This window comes from Athene cunicularia, assembly GCF_003259725.1.
Source record: "Athene cunicularia isolate RWA chromosome 1 unlocalized genomic scaffold, athCun1 chr1_part1, whole genome shotgun sequence".
Taxonomy (NCBI): Eukaryota; Metazoa; Chordata; class Aves; order Strigiformes; family Strigidae; genus Athene; species Athene cunicularia.
Window position 1 is genome coordinate 572,193 of NW_020799091.1, and position 26,045 is coordinate 598,237.

At 43.3% G+C, this 26,045-nt stretch overlaps 1 protein-coding gene across 1 annotated transcript; it reads left to right on the plus strand.

Moving 5' to 3' along the window:
• The first annotated feature begins 204 nt into the window (after positions 1 to 204).
• RAB6A (RAB6A, member RAS oncogene family) lies at positions 205 to 25,910 on the plus strand. The gene is made up of 7 exons (XM_026850091.1): positions 205 to 270; positions 6,553 to 6,606; positions 7,988 to 8,093; positions 10,140 to 10,251; positions 11,306 to 11,686; positions 21,090 to 21,100; positions 23,846 to 25,910. The coding sequence occupies exons 1-7, from the start codon at positions 241 to 243 to the stop codon at positions 23,908 to 23,910; spliced, it is 759 nt and encodes a 252-aa protein (XP_026705892.1). The 5' UTR covers positions 205 to 240; the 3' UTR covers positions 23,911 to 25,910.
• Positions 25,911 to 26,045: the final 135 nt, after the last annotated feature.

Below are 26,045 nucleotides of genomic sequence, written 5' to 3' on the forward strand. Positions count from 1 at the left end.
GACCTTTTTCAGAAATAGTGTCTACTAGTGACTTTGCAATTGCAAAGTTGAACTTCTGCATGTAGGAAGTTTAATTGCACAGTACAGATCTGTTGGGCACAGAGTAAAACTTCTGGAACAGTGAAAACTCTTCCTAAATTCACTTGCTTAAAATTTGTATTCGAAATTGTCCCTTGAATCTGTGTTTTTATTATTTTTTTTTTTTTTTTAGTGGGGAAGACTTCCTTGATCACCAGGTTCATGTATGACAGCTTTGACAACACCTACCAGGTAAATAAATCCGTATTACTATCTTCTGTGAGTCCCCTCTGTTGTTGTGTCTTTCATTGCAGAAAGAATCCATTTGATTGCAGTGTATAAGAGTTGGTACACCAACCAAATTCTTAACTGTAAGATCTTTAAGCTTTGTATTTTAATAACATTTCAGAATGGCATTTCAGTGTTGGCTTCTGCTTGAGTAGCTTATCTCCTACTTGCAGCAGGATGAGCTGTGGTTTGAAAGGATAGGCAGTTGTTAATTAAGTCTACAAGGATTTTTTTCACCACATTTGCTACCAGACTATCACAGATTTAATGCCTCTGTGGGGAAAAATGTAACAAGTACTCGGGTTTTCTAAAAAAGAAGCAAGCTGAGCTGCAAGAGGTTCTGCATGGAATGAACAAGGACTTGTGGAGCAGAAAGCAGTGGATTGTAAGGCTGGGTGTGCTTTAGGTCACTACTTATGCTGTCTGCTGGAACAAAGACCACAAAGCTGGTTGTTATGGATGTCTTCATCCTGTGACTGCTTATTTATCCATATTTATTTATTATTTAAACAAGATTGGGTTGGCAAGGTTGGGGCTGAAGCAGGGGTGGTCTTCTATTCTCATCAGCCCTGCAGCCCCCCTCACTGCTTTGTGTTTGGTGACAAGTCAGTTCAAGTTGACACAAGCTAACTTTTCTAAATTGGAGGAGAGAGATCATTGTGGCCCACTCCCAGAATTTAGGATGATCTTGAAAAGCTGGCAAGCTATAAAAGTACTTGAGTTTCATAAAGTGTGTCTTCTCCAAGCAGAACATGTTTCATGACTTGGTTACAGTTGGTGACGCTCTGAATACACTAAGCTGAGAAAAATCTGTTCCCTGATGAAAGTGAAGGTTTTTTTAGGGGGGTGGGAGGAGGAGGTAATGGGAAAAAAATGAGAAAACCGCTGTGACTCTTCTGTTACTTAGTGTCTATCCAAATATCTTGTTTAAATCTCTTTACCCCTTAATTATTTCCTTCCTGCCGCTTCAGAAATTCCTTATTGCTGCTGCTAGGCAAGTTGGGTAGAATGAGATGTAAGTTCTTGCTTAACTATGGGAGAAGCAAAGCTTCTATGGTGTAGGAGGCCTAGAGTACACATCATTGCTCCCAAGGGAGCAAACATCCTTTCAAATTCTACCCACTGTAATTACATGGACATGTGAATGCAGTTCTTTTATTTAATCTGTTTTTTTCCCACAGTATTTTTCTTTCAGGTCTGCTCCTTTTCTCTATGGAGCTTGTGTCCTAGTTCTTTCTTGAAGAGATTTGACCCTCTGTACTTTATGATAATATAGTTGTCTCCATGGGAAGCTGCTCTGACATAATATACTAAATGATTGCAAAATGAATGAGTGAGACTTAATAAGAAATCTTAAGGGCTTACAAAGATATCTTCAATATAGCTATCACTGATGCATGCCTAGTTTGGGTGTTAATGTACTTGATGTAGTATCTTTCATCCAGAGGTCTCTATATTACTGAAGTCATCACTGAGGTAGGGTGATATATCCTATTTTGTTATAGCTGGAAGAAAGAATGAGTCATAAAAGCTCCAGTAATTTGGCCAAAATTACACCACATGTTAGTGTCAAACCAGAATATAAATTTTTCAATGCCCACGATTACATAGAGACCTCTCAAAGCCAAGTAATTGAATGAATGCATATCACAGAATGGTTTGGGTTGGAAAGGATCTCAAAGAATCACCCAGTTCCAACCCCCCTGCCCCGGGCAGGGCCACCTTCCACTAGCCCAGGTTGCCCAAAGCCCCGTCCAACCTGGCCTTGAACCCTTCCAGGGAGGGGGCAGCCACAGCTTCTCTGGGCAGCCTGTGCCAGGGCCTCATCCCCCTCACAGGGAAAAATTTCTGCCTTAGATCTCATCTAAATCTCCCCTCGGTCAGTTTAAACCATTCCTCCTTGTCTTATCCCTCCACCCTCGATGACGAGTCCCTCCCCCTGTTCCCGCAGCCCCTTTCAGCCCTGGGAGGCCGCTCTAAGGTCTCCCCGGAGCCTTCTCTTCTCCAGCTGAACCCCCCAACTCTCTCAGCCTGTCCTCACAGGGGGGGCTCCAGCCCCCCCAGCATCTCCGTGGCCTCCTCTGGCCCCGCTGGAGCAGGTCCGTGTCCTTCTGCTGTTGGTGCCCCCGAGCTGGACCCAGCCCTGCAGGGGGGTCTCCCAGAGCGGAGCAGAGGGGGAGAATCCCCCCCTGCTCTGGGTGCAGCCCAGCACACGGGGCCTTTCTGGGCTGCCAGCGCACAGTGCTGGCTCACAGGCAGTTTGCACCCCCAGCCCCCCAAGTCCTTCTCCTTGGGGCTGCTCTCCAGCCCCTCCTGGCCCAGCCTGGATTTGTGCCTGGGATTGCCCCGACCCCTGGGCAGGACCTTGCCCTCGGCCTTGTTGCCCTCGCTGAGGTTCAGAGGGTCCCCCCTCTCCAGCCTGCCCAGGTCCCTCGGGATGGATCCCTTCCCTCCAGCGTGTCACCGCCCCACACAGCTCAGGGTCGGGTGGAATGGGCTGAGGGTGGGCTCAGCCCCACTGTCCATGTCCCCAACAAAGATGTTCAACAGCGTCGGTGCCAACCCCGACCCCTGAGGACACCCCTCGTCACTGCTCCCACTTGGACATCGAGCCACTGACCACAGCTGTGAGTGTGACCCCCCAGCCAATTCCTTACCCATGAGTGCTCCATCCATCAAACCCACGTCTCTCCAATTTAGAGACAGGGATGTCGTGCAGGACAGTGCCAAACGCTTTGCACAAGTCCAGGTAGATGATATCAGTGGCTCTTCCCTTATCTAGCGCTGTAACCACATCGTAGAAGGCCACCAAATTCATCAGGCATGCTTTGCCCTTGGTGAAGCCGTGTTGGGTCTCGGCAGCCCCCTCCTTATTTTCCATGGGCACCAGCACAGTTCCAGGAGCATCCACCCCAGGATCTTGCCGGGCACAGAGGTGAGACTGTCTGGCCTGTAGTTCCCTGGGTCTTCCTTCTTTCCCCTTTTTAAAAATGGGGGTTATGTTTCCCCTTTTCCAGTCAGTGGGAGTTTCATCAGACTGCCACAACTTCTCAAATGTGATGAATAGTGGCTGAGCCATTTCCATCAGCCATTTCCCTCAGGACCCGTGGATGCATCTCATCATATCAAACCCTGTACGTGGTTAACTGTAGCTGTGTGTTAGTTGATGGATGATTTGCTCGTTCTGGACATTTCTGATAAACTTCGAATGCATTTTTTCTGAAAGCTGCCAGAACATATAATTTGAACAAGGTTTTTTGTGTTCAGCTGGTAAAAATAGAAAGCTGCTGTTTAGTACAATCTGTGCTGTGCATTAGTTTTGTTTGCTACTAGGTAAGAAGAGTTCAGCCGTTGCCTCTGTATCTTATCAATAAGCTGTTTTTGTGAAGGTGGCATCTTTGAATCAAACAAGAACTTGCTGTGCTGTGTCAAGGAAACCCAAACACCAGAAAGAAAATTGTGCCATTGGTGGTGTGTATTTTACCAGGAGGAGTTCCTCTTCATGGACATTCTGGGAAAGATTTTCCTTGTTCTGTGGCACTGTATGTGATGTATAATGAAAGACCAGCGTTGACAAACACGGTGATTCTCTGTGTGTTACGCAAGAGGAGAATTACAGGCCACGCTTCCCTTTAGCTTCAGCCCCTTGGAGGAAAGGAGAGGGAGGACAGTGTTGAGTTGAAATGCCAACCTGTGACTTGAAAGATAATTCATGCTCTTGCTTTGCCTCAGGCTTCCTTGCATAGTCTTGGGTAATTCTGTCAGCAAGTATAGTCTCTATTTTATATAGGGTAACAACAGTTCTTTTATTAGACAATGTTGTGAGGACAGATGGATTCAGAAGTCTTCTCATGCAGGGCCCCAGCCATAGGGTGGCCCTTTCAAGCTTTTTTTGTTGTGTTTGTCTTCTTTAAACTTGCGATTGGGACTCACATTACCTTGCATCATGTTCAGAGCATCCTAGTTCCTGCTTGTTCCATGTGAATCACAGCGTTTCACAAGCGGGTTAAATCTGCCTCCACCTTAATTACAGTGATGAGCTTAGTTTCATGTATTTTTCCCCAGCAGTAAGCAGACTTTTCCTTTTCTTTACAAACGATCTGTAAAGATCCCGCAAGCTTTTTTGTTCCTTCTGTGAGAATTGTGATAAAATGCCTCTTTGTAGGTTACCTATTTTAGTAAAAGTCTGAGATCTGTAGAGTGCTTGAATCTGCTCCTTGACATCTGCTGCTTCTCTGTATTGTGATATGGTCAGAACAGTCCAGGTGGACAGATTTATCTGTCTCTAAGTTATATTCCATATAATTCTTAAAGCTTCTGGGAGCTTAGGTCAAGAGCCATTTCACATCTTGAAAGTAACAGACCTGCTGTACATTCTTCTCAAAGTGATTAGCACAAATATTTTCATAGCTCAGCTCTACAGTAAGCTTTGTGCTTGGCTTTTCTGTTGTATTTCCTGTGCTGTGAGCGTCCAAGTGCAGGAATCTCACCAATCCGATGTGTTTCTTGCTGGCTCTTGCATTTCTACCAGGCTTACAGAGGCTTCTTAGGGCAGCAAGTGAACTTCAGAGCTCTTGCTGCTGCACAGCTGCGTGGGAGCGATGGCATGAAATACAGGCTGAGGCAGGTTTGGGGCTTTGCAGCTGATGTTCCAGCTCCCACTGAGAGCAGGGAAAAATCTGGGTTTCCAGCAGTTTGTCAGTCAGAATGGGATCTTGATGTGTATATATGGTGTAAGATCTTAGGGGGGTTGTAGTTTTTGTTCTGTAAAGTGACATCAAACAAATACAAGGGAAAACAGAAGCATTTTTGAGGGAATCTTCCAGGGAGTACTCTCTTTTGAAACAATGGAAAACAACGGCAGAAGGGAAGCATCTTGTTGCATATTTTGAAGCTTCTCGTATCCACCTTACCATTTCAGTATGATCTCTCTGAACTGGTCACATCACAATTCTTTATGGTGGGTGAAAAAGCCCTGCGTAGCCATCTTGGGAGCCACCACTATTTATTTTTCCCATCTGCATCTTTGGTACTCCAAATCTGTCCTGATCCAGCCAGGAAAGTTTGTATTTTGGTGTGTTATATTTAGTTGCAAATGGAAATTCCATTCGGTTTGGTCAGTTCTGCTTTTTTAATTCATTTGCAGCTGGGTTGGTTTTTTTTTGGTATTGCTCTCAAGCAGGCTGGCTGGCTCTATTCTTTATTCCTACCATGTTAAATATCTGGCAGAATGTATGGAATTATAGGGATATATAGTGAGGGCATAATAGCAGTCTGACAGTATGGAGCATATACAGTCAAACAGCCTCTCCATTAGAAATACCTGCTTCAGCGTGGGAGAGCGGAGAAGAGGTTGTATCAAGCCTCTTCGCTCTAGCTGAGAGACTTACCTGTTGGAGTTTTTTCTTTTCAAATCAAGCTGTTTGGAGCATTTTGCAGTCTCTGTTGTTGCTGAGTGGTGTAGCTACTTGAAATGCCCAGCATTCTGTTGAAGCCAGGGCAGCCTTCTAGCCCCAACAGGTCAGCTCAGTCATCTCCCTGCTGTTGACAGACTCCTAGAGCTTGAATTCACCCTCGCTGCAGCCTGGAAAAGTGGGGTGGAGATCATGTATTTAAGAACGAACTCTTGATAGCACTGAATAGTGCTTTGCTCTTGGTCTTAAACACATAGAAGTATGTTCTATGTGAAGCTCCCACTAGTGTCTAGAAACTTGAATGCAGTTATGCTGCAGTGAGCATTAGTATTAACTGAGCTCTAGTAATCATCAGGGGTCGTGTGTGCTTGTGCACTCTTGTGTTGCAGTAGATTTGAAGATGTCCACCTCAGCTTTAATGAAAAAGGCTTAAAGTTAAGATACATTAAGATATTTGTCGGTCAGGAAGAATACAGTGTGCCCAGATATCCTCCTTCAGCTGATAGGCACTAACTAAGGTCATACGCATAAAAATCCTTGCTGATGCTCATATGGATTAAACTGACAATATGGATAAACTGAAGTTAAGGTTATCCACTTTTTGTGCTTTAAGATACTGTTCTAGTTATGGATATTAAGGAAACTGGTTATTGAATCTTACTTACAAGTAGAGCTATGTCTTGAAAGGAAGAAAACCAGCATCTTTCTTTGCAGTTGTACTGCAGATGCTGAGTTCTGATGGAGCAGTAATGTTCACTCCCCTGAAAATCACTATCCTTGTTCTGATGTTTTATTTAAGAGGCATTGTTTTTTTCCCTTTATTTTTTTACAGGCAACAATTGGCATTGACTTCTTATCGAAAACCATGTATTTGGAGGATCGAACAGTGAGTAAGATTTTTGTTGCACTTCTCTACGTACAGTAGGAATGAGGATCAGCATCTGTTGTAATTGTGCAGCCCGCAGTTCTGAGATCACTTGGAAGTACAGACTGAGACTTCATCTCCCAGCTGCTTCCAGACTGACAAGTGCTGTGGAGGCAGCTCCCTTCTCTGTTTGGGGAAAGGGAAATCACCATTTGGTTCATCCGTGGAAGGCTCGTGAATGCCATTTTACAAGCAGCAGAAGGTGCTATAGCATCATCCTCTTGGAAGAAAGAGATGGAGATGATACTGATAGTCTGAGGGGTGCATAATGATGGGAATTTGAAGAAGGGGACCATGTTTAACCCCTTCAATTTTTGACATCACAAGACAGAAGGATAAAATATGAATTGCCAAATGCTGCCAGTTAATAACTAGCTCAATATTCTTAATATTACTTGTTTAAAAAGAAGGTTGCCTTCAGCAGTAATCCACAAATGATGCTTGTTAGCTTGGTGCAGTTCTAGCTCCTGAACTGCAATCGCTTCTCCTTGTGATTTAAATCTCCTTGTGGTTTAAAATGAGCTCAGATTCTTAATTAAGAAATGCAGCCATTGAGCTATTTGCAGAAGCAAACTGTGCAGTGCTGCATAAGCTTATGGTATTGTATAAACCCACGATAAATGGCGATTGCCTTGAAAGTGCTTGAGTGATGGGATGTTCTTTCCGTAGCAAAGCTGGCCCTTGTGCTCCTTGCTGTACATGTTGCTTTTAGTATATCTTGCCTTTTCTTTCAGAACCTTGATGGTAAGAGATGTTCAGCCTCATCTGTGTGCATGTTACTTCGCGGTGTGGCTAAAGCTTAACTACGGAGTAATAACTGGCATTATATCCTCCTTGAAAAATTCACATCAGTAGCTCTTCCAGTGCTTTGACAGGAGCTGAAGGCTCTTCCTTGAAAAATTATGATGTGTGGTCTGATTCGTCCACCAGCAACCATCCTCCAGGACGCTGGAGGTTACGTGTGCGAGTCCTGAGGAAGGGTAGCAGCAGAGCATGAAAAGCTTGTGTAGGCAGAACTGCAGGTGAACGTTTGCCTTAGTTTTCTTGTTGGTCCTCTCAATTTGAAAGCTGAGTATTTCTATTTCTCCCCTTCTGGAAGGGAAACAGTTTTTAAAAATCAAACCAGCAGAAGGCCAAGATAGATGCACATTTACCAGTTTGGCTACTACTAACACTTGGGAGAGATTGCTGTGAAGGAGGCAGTATGCTGCTGCTCCCAGTCCCCAGTCATCTCCTGCATGAGTTTATAATTTTTATTTAGCTTTTTTTTCAAAAAGTAAAATTTATTTACTCTTTTATTTTTAGTGGCAGTTTGGCTTTTTTAATTTTCTCCCACCCACAGATCAGGTTGCAGCTGTGGGATACTGCGGGTCAGGAACGTTTCCGTAGCCTCATTCCCAGTTACATCCGTGACTCTGCTGCTGCTGTAGTAGTTTACGATATCACAAGTAGGTATATTGCACTGGGTTTGACCTTTTTCTTATTTTTCTTGCTTGTTTGACTGATTTTGTTAGGTACGGTTGCAATTATGGGACACAGCAGGTCAAGAACGGTTCAGGAGCTTGATTCCTAGCTACATTCGTGACTCCACTGTTGCAGTTGTTGTTTATGATATCACAAGTGAGTGGGGGGAATTCTGCATTTCTAATACTCTGCCCCTTTCATCCTTTAGCCTAGCATTGCATGTCCTATCACAGTCATCTGCTTGTTCTTCATTCTGGCATGAAAAACAAAATGTTTTCTTTTATTGTAGTCGAGTTTTTAAGCTAGCCACCTGATTGCTGCTGTTGTAATGTATAAACTGTCTTACAAATGACATCATTTTGTAACCCTTTCCTACTGCATTCTCCTGAAGCCTTGAGTTCTGGCTGGTCTTGTTGCACTTTACCCTCTTTCATCTGCTTTTTGATCGTAATATCACCTATGACTTTTGGTCTCAAACACCTGAATCATGTTCGTAGATATCTGAATTCTTAAATTAGAGATTTTGCACTGATAGCTGTAGCTTGCTTCACTCCATTTACCCTTCCCCCCTCCCAAAAAATCTGGGCACGGGCTGGGGGGAAAATCCATTAACATCACATTTTCATTTCAGTCACTTTCACATTTTGCAATATGTAAAACCACTAAGCCCTTATCCTTTAACAATTGCTCTTTCATTTCTTACTAAGGTATGTACATTTTTGTGAACTAAAATATTAGTGCTTTTTCAAGCCTTCTCCTTCTGTCCCTCCCCTCAGTCCAGAGACCCCTAACTTATTAGCTTTTTGTATTTACGAAGAACAGAAACTTTGTTTTAGGAGAACTAACCCTTTAGACACTTCCAGTTCTAAACTGGAATTGACCAAGGGCAATGGCCTAATTCTATAGAAATGCAAAAGCGCTCATCCTTTGATTTATAAATACTAGAAGATTACAGCAAGAATATGGGCTTTACCTAGAAAAGCTTTAATTGTCAAAAATAGCACTTTCATTTGAACTAAAATTGCAGGTTAGCTGTGAACTTCAAAATTTTTTTTCCTGACCTAGCAAATTGAACATTACCAAGTGGTAAAGAGAAGAATTAAGACACTGGCAAGTGATCAAGTCTTGACTGTCTAGCATACAATATATTACTATGCAGTAGAAGCCATTAAAAAAAATCAATACTTGTCAAGAACTGCTGCAGAACACCCCCCACCCCCCCCCCTTTTAAGTACTGCAAACTGCTTCAGCAACTCAGCTGCTCTTTGTGTAGCTGACTAGGAAATGCTGAGCACTGTGACAGCTTCTGTACAACTCGTTTTTCCTTATGGGATGCGACTTTCCAAACAACATACTGTCTCAGTAGATCAGGATAGCTTCCTAGAATTCTTATCTCACAGCTTTTAAGGATGTATCATTAAGAAAGAGTGTCTGTGGATAGATTAAATTTGTGTTTCTGATTCTAGGCAAATAATTGGGAACTCTGTGTTCAGTGATACAGGAGTTGCTAATGTGTGTTTAACCCTGAGATTTCCTAGAGAAAATCCTGAACCTAGCAAATAAAAAGTGATTAAGCTGTACAAAATGTGGATTAAGAATTTCTGAGGAGCATTGAAACTGTAGGAACCTCTTGCTCTAGATACACGAGTCATGAGCAGTGTAGAGTGCACATTAATCCCCATTCTCTATATAGAATATTTTATGTTGAACTATAAAAAAGGGAACTGATCTAAAACGTGGTGATAAAACTTCTCATTTATAGATGCTGTCAAAACCAAATTATAGATCAACTCAGTTCACTCCCTGTCTTTGAATTCACCTGTAATGAAGTACTTGCCCATTTGAAATTAATGCCAAAGCTTTCATATACTTCACTGTGGGAGACTTAGGGTTTCACTTGCTGATTCTTCATCACCCTATTATGCCAATTCCAGAGAATATGAAGCTTTTATTTGAGATTTACAAATGTATTTACCAGTGATCTGTGAAGAATACCTGCAGTGATAATCCTCTCCACTGTTCTCTGCTAGATGTAAACTCGTTCCAGCAAACAACAAAATGGATTGATGATGTCAGAACGGAAAGGGGCAGTGATGTCATCATTATGCTGGTGGGAAATAAAACAGATCTAGCAGATAAGAGGTATGGAGGAATAACTCAGCTTTCAAATGTTTTTCTTAATCTGCTGCTGTTTTCTACTAGACAACTATTTTTAACACTTGTATTTTATTTTTTCAAAATGCTCAAGCTTGTTTTGACTATGCTGGAGATGGCTGTGACTAGAGAAATGTCAATTTTACAACTACAAGCTGCATCAATGAATAAGCTAAAATAGTTACAAATATTTGTAATAAATTGGCTCAGATTTAAATGATAGGTACAAGTAATCATCCCATTTGAAAAACTTCAGGGGCTTTCATAAGTTGGCAGACAAAGATTTTTATTAGAAGTTGTGCATCTTCAGCTTTTGTTGCATTTGCTGTTTATTCTGGGTTTATGGTATTAATACAGATGAGTAGAGTCACAAAGCAAGAACAAAAGCACTAGATGGAAGTGTTCTGCATTTGGTTGAAATACATACTTCCTCAGAATAGCTTCTCCTTTGACCCTTACTTCAGATTTATAGCCTTCTGTTAAGACTTGTTTACACACACGTACGTATGCCCCTCAGATACCTCATGATTTTTATTTTCCAGCTCTTGAACCAAAATTTCCCCCAGTTTTAGCAGTGGCAAACTGCTTAACAGGTGGGACCCCATCCAGGGGCAAATGGGGAAAAATTCATTTGATAGGAGATGGTTACACTTGGTCCTCTGTGAAAACAGTTTTGTAGGCTGCAAGTTGATGATGATTGGACATTAAAATCTGTTAATTGTTTAGACATAACAGCATAGCTTCCTGGACAGGGATTTGGGGGAGTCTTAACTGGCCGACTCAGCTGTTCTGTTGGAAAGCCCAGTTCTATTTGGGGAACCAGGTGTGCCACGGAAATCCACCTGATACAGTGAAATGGTGGTACTTGTCTACAACTGTACTCAGTATATACCATTAGTATGCGGGGAAAAAAACATTAAATGCTTTCCAAACTGTAATGAAGCAGTCACCTCCTTGAGTCGAAGATGAAAATCTTCATTTTCAAGGTGTTTGTCTGTTGTTTTGTTTTTTTTTCCCCCTAATTCTGTGTTATCTTCCCCAGACAAGTGTCCATCGAGGAAGGAGAAAGAAAAGCCAAAGAGCTGAATGTAATGTTCATTGAAACTAGTGCAAAAGCAGGATACAATGTAAAACAGGTGAGTAAATGTGTTGGCCACCAACTAGCCCTGAGACTACTTCTGTTAATGCACTGTTGTGGGAACAGGAGTTCCCTCCACACCAGGGAGCCTTTGCAGAGGCTGTCAGAGGGATGTGGTAGTCCATACACAGTGAGCACTGTCTCAGAGTTGAATTGTTGGCTGAGGCTCACAAGGATCCCTGATGTTGCAGCAAATGGCTCGGAATGTCTTTCCTCTCAGAAAAGAGGAATTACTGAAGAAGCTTTGTGGGTACAGAATCATACTTTCCCTAGATTCCTCATAACCTAGATTTGGTGTTTAGGTTGAAGGGATTAAGGCATGAGCCAAAAAGTTGGGGAAACACAGGTCTGAGGATGCTTTCTGGTACTGATTTAGTGAAAAACTGGACAAACCAGTCAAGGAGGAACAAGATGGCTTAAAATGTTTCCACTGTACAGTGAGACAGTCTAAATCGGTGTTTCTACTCTTTTGGAAGGCACTGAAAATGTGAGCACTAGGACAGCCAAAGCTATTTATTTCTGGTAGATGATGAGTTGCTTTTGAATGGGGGAAAGTAGGGAAATGTCTTTTGAGCTGATGCGACTGCAACGAAATTGGGTTTTATGTTGTGAGATGAGCTGCAGCTCTTTAAATTCTGACCTGCTAGATGAAGTTTTAACACTTGTGTTAATGAAGATAAATCACTGAGCAAACAGTGAACTGGTGAAAGTAGTAAACACCACAGAACTGATCTGGTGTTTACATGAAAGAGATTTTGTTTGAGCTTATTAGTTATGTAAGCAAATATGCTTACTAGCAGATCATGAATAAAGAGCTAGAGCTGTGCATCCCTACTCAGTGCATAATGGGATATTGCTTTTTCATCGATCCAGCAATTTCTCATATGGAGTCATGTTTCCTAAAGTATTTGGCAGCTGGTCTTACGGTAGGAGGAAATGCAGCAGTGCAAGGCATAGAAGACACTTGTTCTTGGAGGTCTTCACAGAGCAAACATGCATACATGTGGTGTAATCACATGTGTATCTTACAGATGTACTTACACAAATAGTTTGTATGTGGAGTTGAACTGGGAGTTAAAATAGGGTTATAAATTACTATATGTTACAGACAGGACTAAAGGGTCTGTTAATAAAATGTACCTTGTCTTTGTGTATTAGTAGCAAAATTATTCCCTATATAATGGAATAATTAGACATGTTAACTTAGCACTGCGTTCCAGTGAGCGTGAAAGTGTCCGGTTCCAGGGGCCACCAATTATCCTGCCACAACACCAGACTGGCTTGTAATTAATGCTTGGATTCTGTGCTGGAATCCTTAATGTTTACTTAATCTAGGGGCTGTGCACTTGAGAGCAGTTGCCTCGCCGAGAGGAATGATGATGAACATGGAGCTCTATATTCCCTCTTTCCTTGAGGGAGCTGCTGTACAGCTGACACATTTCCAGAAGTCCTTGTCCCAGCCTGTAAGGTAGCTTGTGGCTTCTGAGGCTAGTTAGAGCCCTGATGATTTGGGATGTAAGTAGGAAAATCTCATACAGTACACCTGTAATCCATTTTGGCATGATACTGTCGTTTAATAAAACGCGTGCTGTGTAAAGCCACCGCAGCCTTTGTTGTTAAGGATGGTAGCTCCATTTAATGCATTATGGAGGAACAAACTTTCCCTTTTTGTATTTTATGCTGAAGTCATTCAGGGATTGTACTAATGAGCTTGTCAGAGCATAAAGCCATTTTTGTAGCTGTAGCCTCACTTGCACACTCTCTAGAGAAAATTCTGAGTTGTATAGTGGAGGTCTAGACAAATTATACCTCTGATTTTAATTGCCAAGTTACATGCTGTAAGACTGTGAGAAAATAGGTTTGGTAATTTAACTCCAGCAGAAAAAAGTGGGGGTGGGAACCTGCGGGCTAGTTTCTTTTGTATTAAATGCATTATTTAGTGTCCTGAGATATAATTCTTGTTCTTCACTAGCATTAATAAACAGTAATATTTGAAAAAACCTTGGGGCTGTTACATAGCACTGCGTTGTAATCTGAGTGGGTACTTCATGAAGTCTTGTCAGAACTGGACAAGAGGACAGATTTTAAGGGACTTCATTCTGTGTGCAAAGTATCAAAACAAAGTGGTTATTCGAAAAGAACTGAAAATGGATTTTTTTCTTGTGAGTTTTGATCCTTCTGTTGCAGACGTGGACTGGGATTTTCAGGAACTTCAAAGCTCTTCTATATATTTGAAACTCTCATTTTTTATTAGTTTAGTAATTGGTAGTTGAAACAATCCTCAAAGGATAAGACTTTAAATACTACTGTTTATCTAGTTCTCTGTTTCCTTGCAGCTTCTTTATTGAATGATACGGATTTATTTTACTATGTTGTCAGTAAATTCTTCCACAATGAAATGGGAAAGCATATGGGTACAACTGCAGAATGGATACCCTTCCATAACCCATATAAACTCTTTCTTTCATAAGCTGAATGCAAATTTGACCTTCTCATAACTGATAACCTCTACCTGTAATATATTCTGATCCTGCAGAATAATTACTATCCAAGTTAATTTTCATTGAGGATTTTTAATTCAGGTGTCAAACTATTTTAGATACAAGGTTGATATTTTGACTACACATAATGAAACACATTTATGTAAAAATTAAGATCACCTAGTGCCAGGTATGAAATATTAATGTAAAGGTGAATCTTAGACTAGTGGCGAGTCATTGGTTTGTCCACGAGGGTTTAGGTTCAGATTTAGCAATTGGCAGTATCAGAGCTACATGGGTATGGCTGTAATGTGTAGATTAGGGAGTATGATCTATTTTGGTTTGTTGGGTTTTTTTTCCTTCTATGCAAACTCTTGCCTGCCAGTGTTAAACCTTCTCAGGTTGTCTGTGCTTTGCTTTGCTTGCCAGCCTGTCTGGGCAGTCCAGAAGAGCTGACAAAACGCTGTTGTTTCCCGACTGTCCTCTCTTCCCCGCACAAAACCCATCTCCTGGATGTAAATCCTGTGCCCTGGGTTAAAGGTAGGGAATGGCACAAGTTAACGCTGAAGAAGACTTGGGATGAAGTTGAACCCTCAGTCCTCCATCACCGGCTTCTTTGCATTTCCATCCCCTTCGCAGAACCCCAGAATCATGGAGGTTGGAAAATCCCTTGCAGCTCCTCCAGCCCAACCATGACCCTCCTCCTGACTGTTCCCAACTCCCCCAGATCCCTCAGCGCTGGCTCGGCCCGACTCTTCAACCCCCCCAGGGATCCTGGGGACTCCCCCCTGCCCTGGGCAGCCCATTCCAACACCCAATAACCCCTTTTGTAAAAAAATACTTCCTAATTTCTAGTCTGACCCTTCTCATGAAGGCTTTGGTTTCTGTGCGGTGTCAGATGTGGACATCTTGATGTTACCAATTCCAGGGTGAGCTCTCTTTCTCCTAGCACCTCATGTATGACCCACTGTAGCTTCCTTGCATTCTTTTATTGTGGCTTTCAGGTCAGAGATGTGAATTCTAGCATTACTTGTGTGCAGGCAAGTCCTGGAGATGTGTCTTGCAGCCCAGCTGCCCTCACTGCCCCAGATTTGGCTGCCAGGCTGGGGTAGCAGGCACAGAGCTGGCTGGTCACACAGCTCAGGGGATGCCTTGGGGCGCCGGCCAGTACACAAACCTCATCCCAGTCTCAGTCAGATCTTGAATAATGTCACCTCCCATGTGGTGAATCTCGGTGCTATTTGTGTTGGCTCAAGCACTAGGGTTTTCCAAGAGATGCTTGTCCACAAGGTTTCAGAAGCAGCGTTTGCCCCACTAAGGTTATAGAAGCAGCTTAATTTCTTGTCCTGCTTGAGGAGAGTAACAGCTAAGACTTTTTTTGGCCATGTCACTCCTTTGATAGCCATCAGTGGGAAGCCATGGTACTTTTGACTTTGCGTGCTACTTTAACTTCTTGTTCATCCTTTTCTGCTGGAAGGCAGCGCTGATGAGAGGAAAGGACAGTGTCTTCAGCACTGTGCTCACTGTAACTATGCTACAAATCCAGAGTGCCTGGCTTTGTAGTGTAACTCCAGAAGGTGAGTTGCACCAGGCTTCAAACAGTCTGTATTTCCATGCCAGGATCTTCTCCCAACAAAGGGGATCATACTGCTGAGAGGCTTTATTTTTTTTTCTGTTCCCCTGTGACATGAAAAGGGACAGCTCAGAAGACGACACCTCAGCTAACACAGTACTGGGGACTGAGGTGGAAGTGAATAACCTGGGGCTTGGTTTAGAGGCTCAGGGGTGGATCTCCACGTAGCCACTGCAGAGAAATACAGAGGATTTGCAGCCTGTGTACGTGCTGACTGAAACCTGGACACGGCAGGCTTTCATTTTATGATTTCTGTGGCATTTCTTATCCCCGAAGATTGATCTGATGAGCTGCTGGGGTGAGCCTCATCTCTTGTAGTTGCACACTGTCAAACTAGATTGTAACGTACAGCTGCTGTGCACTGCTGGATCTGTTAAGGTAGGGCTGTCTCCAGGGTCCTAGACGCTTGCTGTTCCTTCTGGCTTTGGGGAGAAGGTGTTGAAGGAAGAATGGCTGGATGATATTGCAGAGTAGAAATGGTGGTAGTATTGTTCTGGGATTAAATTGAGGCAATAGAGGGGAGAAAGATTGGCTTTTGGATCCTGCAAGTTTCAGCAAAGACCGATTGTCAGGGGAGCTTTAAGACTGAGGAGAGAAGTAGATAACTTCAGTTAATGCAGAGAATTGTAGTCTTTAATTCATTTTATTTGTCAGCCCTGAATAAGCTTTAAAAGACTTTGAGATTCATGCTCTATCTCGGCAGTCTGTATTTCAGGGAATCTTATTGTTAGTCTGTGGACTTCATGCCCAGAATATGTCAGGGTTCATTTTGCTGTCTTGTAGAAAGAGAGGGGAGAGCGAGCCCCGAAGACCTCCGTACAGCAGTACCTGGCACGCTTTACATTTGCTCTCAGAGCCACGGACTGAATATGGTATTTGGCAGAAAAACTTTCTCACGGCAGCAGCTAAAGGACCACGGCCCTTGGAATAACCCTGTTTTCACAGAGCTGGCTGCATCTAGCAGCTTGGCTCTGTCCCCTGTCTTTTGATTTTTGTCTATCTGATGGGCAAGAATTATTCTTTGAGTCGCACTGCTCTCCTCGGAGAATGAGAATTAGGAAAACATTTTTGTTTGCTTTGCATCAGGGAACAGGTTTCTTGCCTGGCTTTTCCATCTGGACAGTCATCCTCCTGTCCTTTCCATATTGCTGCCGGAGTGTTACAGTGAAAACTGTTTTATGCCTACAGTTGTTTGTGACACTGATCTGTTGGGGATTTATTGGCTGGAGTAGTAGGAAAGGCACAGTTTGGCAAATGAGTTGAAACTAATGGCAAGAGATGAGGGGTTTGGTTGTTTTTTCAGTGTTTAATCAGGAAGGAGATTGCAGGGTTGAATGCTGAAAGAGACTCTGTGTGGCTCTTAGTCTTTCACATGGCTGCGTTTAACTCCTGCCTTGGGAAAAAGTCCTGAATGCTCACAGATACGTGTGTTTTCATACACACACACATATGCACAAATATTTAGACGTGTGTGTGTGTGTATATACACTATTACATATATTCATATATATGTGCAACTGCCTGTGACGTTTTTCAGTGAGTTAAGACTGCTGGCTTGGGTCCTGAAGGCACTGCAAAGTGGTAAGGTCCCTCCGTAGAAAGCTGCTTTCTAACCATCATGAAGTTTCCCTAATTGGATTTGTTCACATATGCTTTGGCTGATAAGCAGAAGGTTAATAAGAAAGCAAGTTGATTTTCTTAGTTGCCAAATTCCTTTTTTTTAGTCAAATAATTTAGGGGAGAAATACCACTAAAGGCAGAATTTTATTCCTGGTCTTAATGTAAAGAAAGGATTACTGTATTTTAAGCACTTGCAGCTTGGTTTAAATGCAGTAATCCCAGCTGGTTCCCAGCAGCTGAGGTTTTTTAAAGACTCTCCACCCCTCCCTTCTGTAAACTGCATCCCTCCCTTGCTATGTATTGTACGACGGGGAAGTAAATAGCAATGCTGCAGTTTAAAACAAGGTTTTTTTGCTAATGCTGTTCCCCCGTAGGATCTCAAAGTGCATGACATCAGCAAAGAGCTGTATGAGATGATGCGTTTCCTTCTTTCTATCAGAGCAAAGATGTCAAGCGAGCGACCTAATTTAGGCACAATCTGGTAGGATTGCGCCAACCTCTGTTGCATATCCATCCTTAAAACTGATAAGAGGGTTGTTTTTTTTGTTTTCTCCCCCAAACCTTCTGTGTTAAGAACTGGGTCAAAATTACTCTTTAAGACTGCAGTATATGAGGAAAAAAAAAAGGCAGTGTACTGGTGGGACACATTAGCTAATTTGCTCCGTTCTCTGCCTCTAATGTATCATTTGCATATCAGGAGGGAAGTGTGTGTTGGAGGGGTGAGAGGTTTAACAGATCTCCCCCTGCAGAGCTAATAGGGATAGATGCAGTTATGAAGTGATGTGCCGGAGAAGAGCAGAGTTTACCATATCAGCTGTTCATGCATTGACAACATACCAGTATGCTTCTGAAAGCATAACTGTAGATGGTATTTGAATATTTTGCAATGCAGCCTGGTGGCTGTCCAGTAATCCTTTTTTTTCTTTTTTTTCTTTTTTTCCTTTTCCCAGAAGTCACAAAGCTGATTCTTTCATAAAATGAAAGTTGAGATTTGTTAATCAACTGGTGAAAGCTGACTGAGTATTGAACTTTTGAGAGCAGAAGTAATTTTAGGGACAAAGCCCAGTAAAGGAGGAGAGTCACAACCTTCCATACCCAAATGTGATCGAGTCAGGGAGTTTAATAAACACTGTTAAAGGCAAAGAAAGCCTTGAGACTGCAAAGCGTTTGTGAATTCAAATATAATATTAAAACATTAAGGCTTCCGGAGGAAGATGAGATTGAATGTCAGTTGCTTCCTTAATCCTCTCCCAGAGGCGAAAAAACTTAAGAATAGTTGAGTACTATACTGAGTGAGAGAAAAGCCTTTTGAAAAGTAATAAAGCTAAGATGGTTGGCAGTGCTGTCCTCTTATCTGATTGGAACGGCAAGGAAAAATAATGCTGACCGTGAGGATATGATGAAAGATTCCTCTGAAAGTCTGCAGCTTCTTTCTTCACCCCTATTTCATTCGTATAAGCTAAAAGTGCTCATGTCTGACTAGTTTTAAAATGTTTGGAAAAATCATAGTCACGTTGCTTTTTCAAGCAGAATTAAGAGTGGTTGGTGAGATGAGGCAAGCAGATACAGTAAGAAGTGGTGAGCTTGATTGATAGGACTTTTTTTATACAAGGATTGCAATTAGATTAATGTTTAACGTCTCCCTGTGTCAAAATTATCTTAATTCTGCCCAGGAGCCCCCTCATGCTTTTATACATTTGGGTGGGTGTGCATTCCTGCTGTCTGTCTGGTGTTGGTGGCTAGGGCAGTTTAGCCTCTGGAATTTTGACATGATCTTTCTTTCTTTGTTGTTGGCACATGAGAATTTGCCTGAACTTTTCAGCGAGACTGGGAGGCTGAGGATAGTGGTAGAGGTGAATGGAAACCTAGAGGAGCATTCAAAGCTTTTTTTTGCTTTGAAATTTTTGGCTAAAATCACTAAGATACAGCAAGAACTGACTTCCCAGACCCATATCCTTGTCTCAGTCCAGACTTTGGTGTATGCCCACAAAGTGGTGGTGATGGTGGTGAAAAAGGGCGTGAGGATGCTGGTTTCTAGAGTGATTACAAGAGAGATAATGGGAATGGTGAAGGAAAGCAGCTTTGCCTTTGTTTTTTTATTTTTTAACCTGTCCGTTTTGTCCTCTCCTCACGTAGCAGTCCCTTTAGTCAGGAACAAACAGTGGTGACAGCAGAGGTCAGACACCAACGAGCACCGTGTGTTTGTACTCCTGCCCTGCAACGGTCACAGCCGCACCTGACAAACCTGGGGGCTTGTTCCTGTGTAGCTTGGAGGGTACTTGTCAAGCTGACAAAGTTGCCTTAATGTTTACCCAGCATCGTTTGGACACTCAGGGCCAAATTTCAAAAGCGCTTGAGCCCCCGATCAGCGAAGCTGTTCAGGGACCTACATTCGTAATATAAACAGACTGACAGCAGCATGGCTCAATTTTCTGTGGAAAGTGGGTCACTGGGAATAAGTGGTTTAGTTTTGTGTCATTTGAGGAAAGGACTGAAATAATGTGCAATGATGTCAATTTAACACATGAAGGCTGATGTCAGACTTGCACCAGGCCTCCTGGGACTCGCGAGTCGCTCTTGGGCACGCAGTGGGGTGATTTTAACACACTGATGGATGGAGATGTTGAGAGCTTGGTAACAGCTCGTGTCCTGGATGCTTGAGAATGTGCGGGCAAGAAAGATGTAGTAGCAACGAAGTCTGTAACGGTGTAAAAATATTAATGCAGTGTATGTCGGATGTTTATATGTGGATGTGTGCTGAGTGCATCAGCACGGGATCAGAACTCTACTAAGGCTGTTCTTCAAAGGCAAGAAACAATTAGGTAGTCATTTGATAACCCTGATGAATAGGAAAGATGCTCTTTATCCTCTGTCCATCTGATCTGTCTTGTCCTCCTGTGTGCACACTTGCTGAGGCACGTGAAAAACTGTTGAACTGTTTTACTGTTGAAAATTGTGTGGCTCCTACCTACTGGATGTGGCAACTTCTCAGAAAAATCACCCTCAGCTGAAGGACAGTCCTTAACTCTGTTGTTCCTATGCAGGAGGAGACAAATTATTGTGGGCTCAGGAAATTCAGGTGAATACTCTTGCTTTAATCACGGGCAAATGTGTAGGCTCCTTACCCAGAGGGCTAGGAAAAAGCTGGGAACTACAAATCTGAGCCTCAGGGGCAAAGGTAGGAAATGCAGGAGAGGGAATTGGTTCTTTTCAGTCTTAGCTCTCAGCCTCCTTCCAGTGGAATAAAACTATGAAGAGACTTTGGAGCTAAGGAAACTGGAGACAGCCTTCAAGTGCACTTGACTCATGTTCCTTTTCTGTGCTTTATACCCCAAGTGTGGACATGTGATAACAGTGGAGTTGGGTACCAAAAATTGGGAGCGTTCATAAAAGGATTGGACAGATTACTGAAAGAAAAAGCCTTTGTCTGGTTCCTGGGGAACCTGAGCCATAGATATGTGGAGCCTGGAAGAAGATGCTCCTTTTATGATGCTCTTCTGTGTGTGCCAGCTTGGCCAATATTGGTGACAGACTCCTGGATGATGTGTTTGACTTTATCAGCACGTCCGTGCTTCTGAGTAACTAATACTCGGTGGAGTTGTGAAGGTCGAGTTCCCACCTGACGTGGCGAAGTTGTTAGAGTCTGTGGACATCAGTGGCAGATGTGAGGTGGAAATGCTGGTTTCCAAACAGAGCATATTTGCAGAGAAGGTGATAGAAGGTTTGCTGCTTGTAGCCGGTAACATTTGATCTTCAGTAACAACAAAAATGTGGTTTGCCATTTCCTAAGAATAAAGGTTATATTTGGTGTCAGGCTTTTTGGTGTAAGCAGTGTAAATAGTGGTGAAGGATGTATTGAATCATTGTTTGAACTGTGTCAACTGGGGTGCACTCGTTAAAGTACGATTGTTTTGATCTGTTCCCTGTGTGGTGTTTTTTTTTTTTTTTTTTAAAGTAGAGAAGACAGTATCCTTTATGCGCCTGTGCTGCGATTTGGTGGTGGCAAAGCACTGCCAGGCGTTACCGTGGACGAGGAAGATGCAGGCCCTGAATAACAAAGATGAAGGAGGAGGGAATGATAACTCTCCTGCAGCCCTCGGTCAGCTTATGGACATCCCAAAAAGAGGCCTGAGAGGGGGCATAGGGGCAAGTAACCTTCGAGCTCAAAATACTGAGGGAGAAAGTTTGGTGGGAGAAGAGGCTGGGACTAGGGGTGTTAAGGGTGGAGGCCTCTCCTGTAAATCAGGGGAAGTAGGGATGCTTAGGGCTGTGAGGTAGTGTAAAAGTGAGGACAACTGCGTGAAAGCCAAAGGGGAGGACAGTGGGAAGGTGCAGAAGGGTGTAAACAGAATCAGAGAGATTCTTTGCTTGGAGTTTGAGTGGGTTGGGTGTGGGGAGAGAGGGGGAGACTGTGAAGTTGGGAGAAAACAGCTGCAGTGAGGTCTGGAGGAAAAAAAAAAAGGTTTCTGGTTCTTGCAGAGCAGATGCTCCAATCTGACTTGATGAATCACAGAATAAGCTGGGTTGGGAGGGACTCTGTAGGTCCATTTTGCAACCCTCCTGCTCAAAGCAGGGCTACCTCCAAAATCAGACCAGTTTCTCAGTGTCACACATTCAGGGAATGTTCAGCCATCTCTGAGGGTGGAGATCCCGTAACCTCCCAGGGCAGCCGGTTGCAGGGCTTGACCCCAGACAGCTTTGGACAGGCACCTGCGTGGTGTGAGGGAGGAGAAGTCTCAACTGAAGGGATCAGCCTCGGGGAAGGGAAAGGAGGTGGCATGAGGGATAGAAAAAGGATAAAATCTGTGCGTGACAAGCAGTATGGCTAAATCTGAATTCCTGACCTGGCCAGCTGGGTGTGTTTGGGGAGGGCAGTTAAGGCTGTGTAGGCGCTTTTGTGGGTGGCTTGTGACAAAAGTGTGGGTGTGTTTGCAGTTCAGTGTAGCTCGGAAGGTGAAAAGTTCTGTGATAACTGAACCACTTCTTACAGTCTCACCAGACTACCAATTTCTGCTTGGATTAGAGAGGAAAGGTAATGCAGAAGGTGGAGAGAAGGCTGCCTGCCTCTGCGTGCAGGAGTGCGGGATGGGGAGGGACTGGAGAAAGAGTAGGGGAAGTCCCGGTGGGCACTTTCAGGTGGGAGCAAAGTGGGGCTGTGCTGCGTCTTGACTGCAAGAATTGCTGAGATGCTAGAAGTGGGTGAGCTTTTTTGAGTGGAAGGACTTTTTTCAGGGCTGTCTGTTTTATTTGCAGCAGGGATCACGTAGCTGGCAGCTGGTAAATGGAGGAGAAATGGTGTGTTGAGGGAAGGATGCGGCAGGAACTGTAGGAGGGGGACAAGAATGCTGAAATCATCTCCTGTAGAGCATCTTACTGCATAGGGGAAAGGGGGATTTGAGAAGCTGTGGGTTGCAGCTGCTAAGGCACAAGCTTTGTGCGATACGAACTTGATTGATCAAAAATATTTCATTATGCAGGTCACCAAAAGGTTAATGAGCACCCATCTTTATTAATGAGGATGGTGGTAGCACGCACAGGCAGTGGGGTGGTGGGCCTGCAGTTTCCCTATCAGGGAGTTTGATCACTGGTCTCTAAATGGGAGTGCAATAAGGGCACTTGAAATTTGACTTTCTGCAGACTGCAGATAGCAGAAATTGAATATGACTGTCTCCCAGACAGCTCTGCTGGGATTACTGGGGGGGGGTTGGCTCTGTGTGTGTGTGTGTGTGTGTGTGTGTGTGTGTGTGTGTGTGTGTGTGTGTGTGTATTTTCTGTAGGCTTTTTTGCTGAACATTGTGGGTTCAGAGATCTTGAACTGCTTGTGCTCGGTGATGAAGCTGGCAAAGCTCCTTTCGAGCATGTCTGACTTAGAGGTATCAAGGTTCAGGGCAGCAAGTTCTCCAGCGACCTCACGTTCTTGTTGGAGATCAGCTGTCGCTGCGGGGTGAGTTCAGGGAGGGGGTTTGTTGGCTGGCACTGGGGTGAGCAGAGCAGTTTAACTAGAGGAAGGGTGGATGGGTGAGTTCAGGATGGCACGTACGGAGCGTGGCAGCTGGGGGCGGTGTAAGTACTCGGTGACGGGCACAGCGTGAGAAGGAACAGGCTAGAATACACTGCCAGCTGTATTCAAACCCAGACAGGCTCCTCTGCCCACCCCCAGGCTGCGTGGGGACAGTGACAGGAGCCTCTGGTTGGCCGTGGAGAGGGGCAGGAGTTGGAGGAGGAACTGAGCTGTCCTTCCATGGGTTCCTCCAGGCTCCTGCCATCTCCAGGGCTTCGTTCTTTGAGCCCCTTCTGGGTGCACAGCAGCTGCTGGAAGACCCAGCCTAACATTGATCTGAAACTGGGGCTTTCCAAGCTGTTACTGGTCCCCTCTGGAAACGGTGATTAGACCCTTCAGTGCACACACCTTTGATTTAGCAGTTGCTTTAGAACAAGAAGAGATGACTGGGGAAGAACAGACTGGTTAGCAATGGATATTTTGGGTCTGACGACATTTCTGCCACCTCCTCAGGAAGGTGTCAATACCAGGGCAAGAGGGGCTGCTGAGAAACCTGTACCTTGACTTTGGTTTCAAGCTGGTCTTTACAAGAGCTTTTGCAAATATTTATCAAGTGGGGAATACTGAACCGAAAATCTAAATCCTGCCCCACCTCTGCTGGTAGGGAAATAAGAGTTGGATATCTGTTTGCCTTAACTTATTTCTTCCAGTGATTGACATAAAACTGGAAAAGCCTCAAGAGCAGCCTGTCAGTGAAGGAGGCTGTTCCTGCTAATACCATGTGGCTTCTACCTTTCTCCAGAACATCACTGCTTTCCCTCCCTTTACTCTTCATTGACTGCAGTGTGAATATTGGCTTGAACCTTCCCCTTTCAGTAATAACGTATTGCAGTTCATCATCGCTGGCTGTCTCGTGGAGATGATCTATTAGCTTCACAAGCACACACACACACACACAAAGAAAATGTCAGTGTCTTCATTATTTATAAGAAAAATAAAAGCCAAAATATTCCAGCATATTCTAGTTATAACTTTAAAAAAAAAATAGGTACAATTTCTTAATATTTGTTCCTTTTTTAATATGTTATGATATTGCACTTTGAAATGATGGAAACTGAGCAAGTTTTGAATTGGACTTAGACGAGATGTACGTGCAGAAGAATGCTTGCAAATCTTACCCATTTGATTTCTCTAACAAACTGGAAATGGCTAGACAGCAGTCAGAAACGCAAGCGGAGGTGGCATATGCCGAGGGTGAAACGCTTATCCTTACAATAACGAAAAAAAAATAACCCCAAGCTCTTAATCTTTTGAGCAAAGATAGTCTGACTGGTTTTCAAACCCCCAAAACGTTTTTTTTGGAAACCAACCTTAGCGGGGGTTTCGATACCACGAAAGGCTACTGGAATTTTTTAGTTCTTGCAGAGGCAACGTGAACACACTTCCAAGAAAGCAAACCCAGACATACAAAGTGTCTTTCTGAACGGGATGGATGGCTTCTGGAGGATTTGGGGGGGAAGGAAAGGGTGGATGTGCATTAGCAAAACACTTGCAGGAAACAGGGAAATACGTTTTGAGTGCAAGATGAGTTTTAAGAGCAATTTTTTTTTCCCCCCTTTTATGTAGAACACCAACAAAGTAAACTATTACTGCCCGAGAGATGAGAACGTAATGTTTCAGCTGGTTGGAGGAGAAAGCGGTTTGCTTTTTCTTTTTTGTTTTTTATTTTTTTGTAGGGGGAGATAATTAGATGAATTCAGGACTGGCACTTAAAACCTGCCGAAGCGGATTGAAACCTTTTAAAAATGTAAAACCAGAAGGAGGAAAGAGCAGCTGGAGGAAATGCCGTGCTCACGGCTGGGGGAGAGGGGGCGGTGGAAGGGGGAATCGCACCCGCTTTTCCGTAGCGTGGTCGTAGGTCGATTGGGGAAGGGGGTGTCTACTTTGATCGTGCAGAAATCTAGTTGAGAGATCTTAGATGGAAAGGAAGGGAGTTTAATAGGATGGAAACCAACTTATGATTATGCAGATTGATGCCTTTATTTTTTAGCAATTTTTTTTTACGTTCAGTCTTCCAAATCTAGTTTGGTTTACTAGAGCTGTATAGTTTGGTTAAATAACTAGTAATTTAGTTTTCTATTTAACTAGGCTTACAATTAACCATTTTTCTTCAATATTTATTTCTTTGCTTAATTCTTTTTTTTTTTTACTATTTTCAGTAATTATTTTTCATTTTGTTTTGCTGAGGAATCTGTTTAGAGCTTTGCTGATGTTGCGAGATGTAGCTACCTGAGAAACACGGAATCGAACACACTAGAAGTGCACCCTTTTAATCTTTACTAGTCATTGTGAAGTTGCTGTGTAAGTTAATAAACACAATTGTAAATACATTGTTTGCTGGGCGAATATGGCTGAGTTACAGTGCAGGAAGGAATTCTTGAGTCTGTGTTGCGATTGCTACTTAACAATTGCAAGCAAATATTCAGGCTCCTCCTTTGTTCTCTTCTGCCCCTCTACCATCTAAAATAACCAACGGGGAAAGAGAAGGGAATCGTCTTCACCACCACTTTTTCACCAGGAAGCAGGCGTAAAAAAATTTGGAATTCTTCATTCCTGAAGCAAACGCTTAGACTCGTGCCCTGCCCTGGGTTTATAGCAACTCTGCACAACAATAACTTAAAGGCAGAACGAGATGTAAAGTGCTTTTATAATGCAATATTAAAGGCGAGTTTTTTTGACGTGGCATGTCTTGAAATAAACATCAATGATATGTGACAAAGGATCATTCTTTATTTAAAAGAAACTCTTGGGGGAAGGAAACCTGGCTGCTTTTCCTGTATTGTACTGTTCTTAACTGTGCAAAAATGGTTCATCTTGCTGCTTTTTCATTTAGTTTTTCCCCCCCCCCCC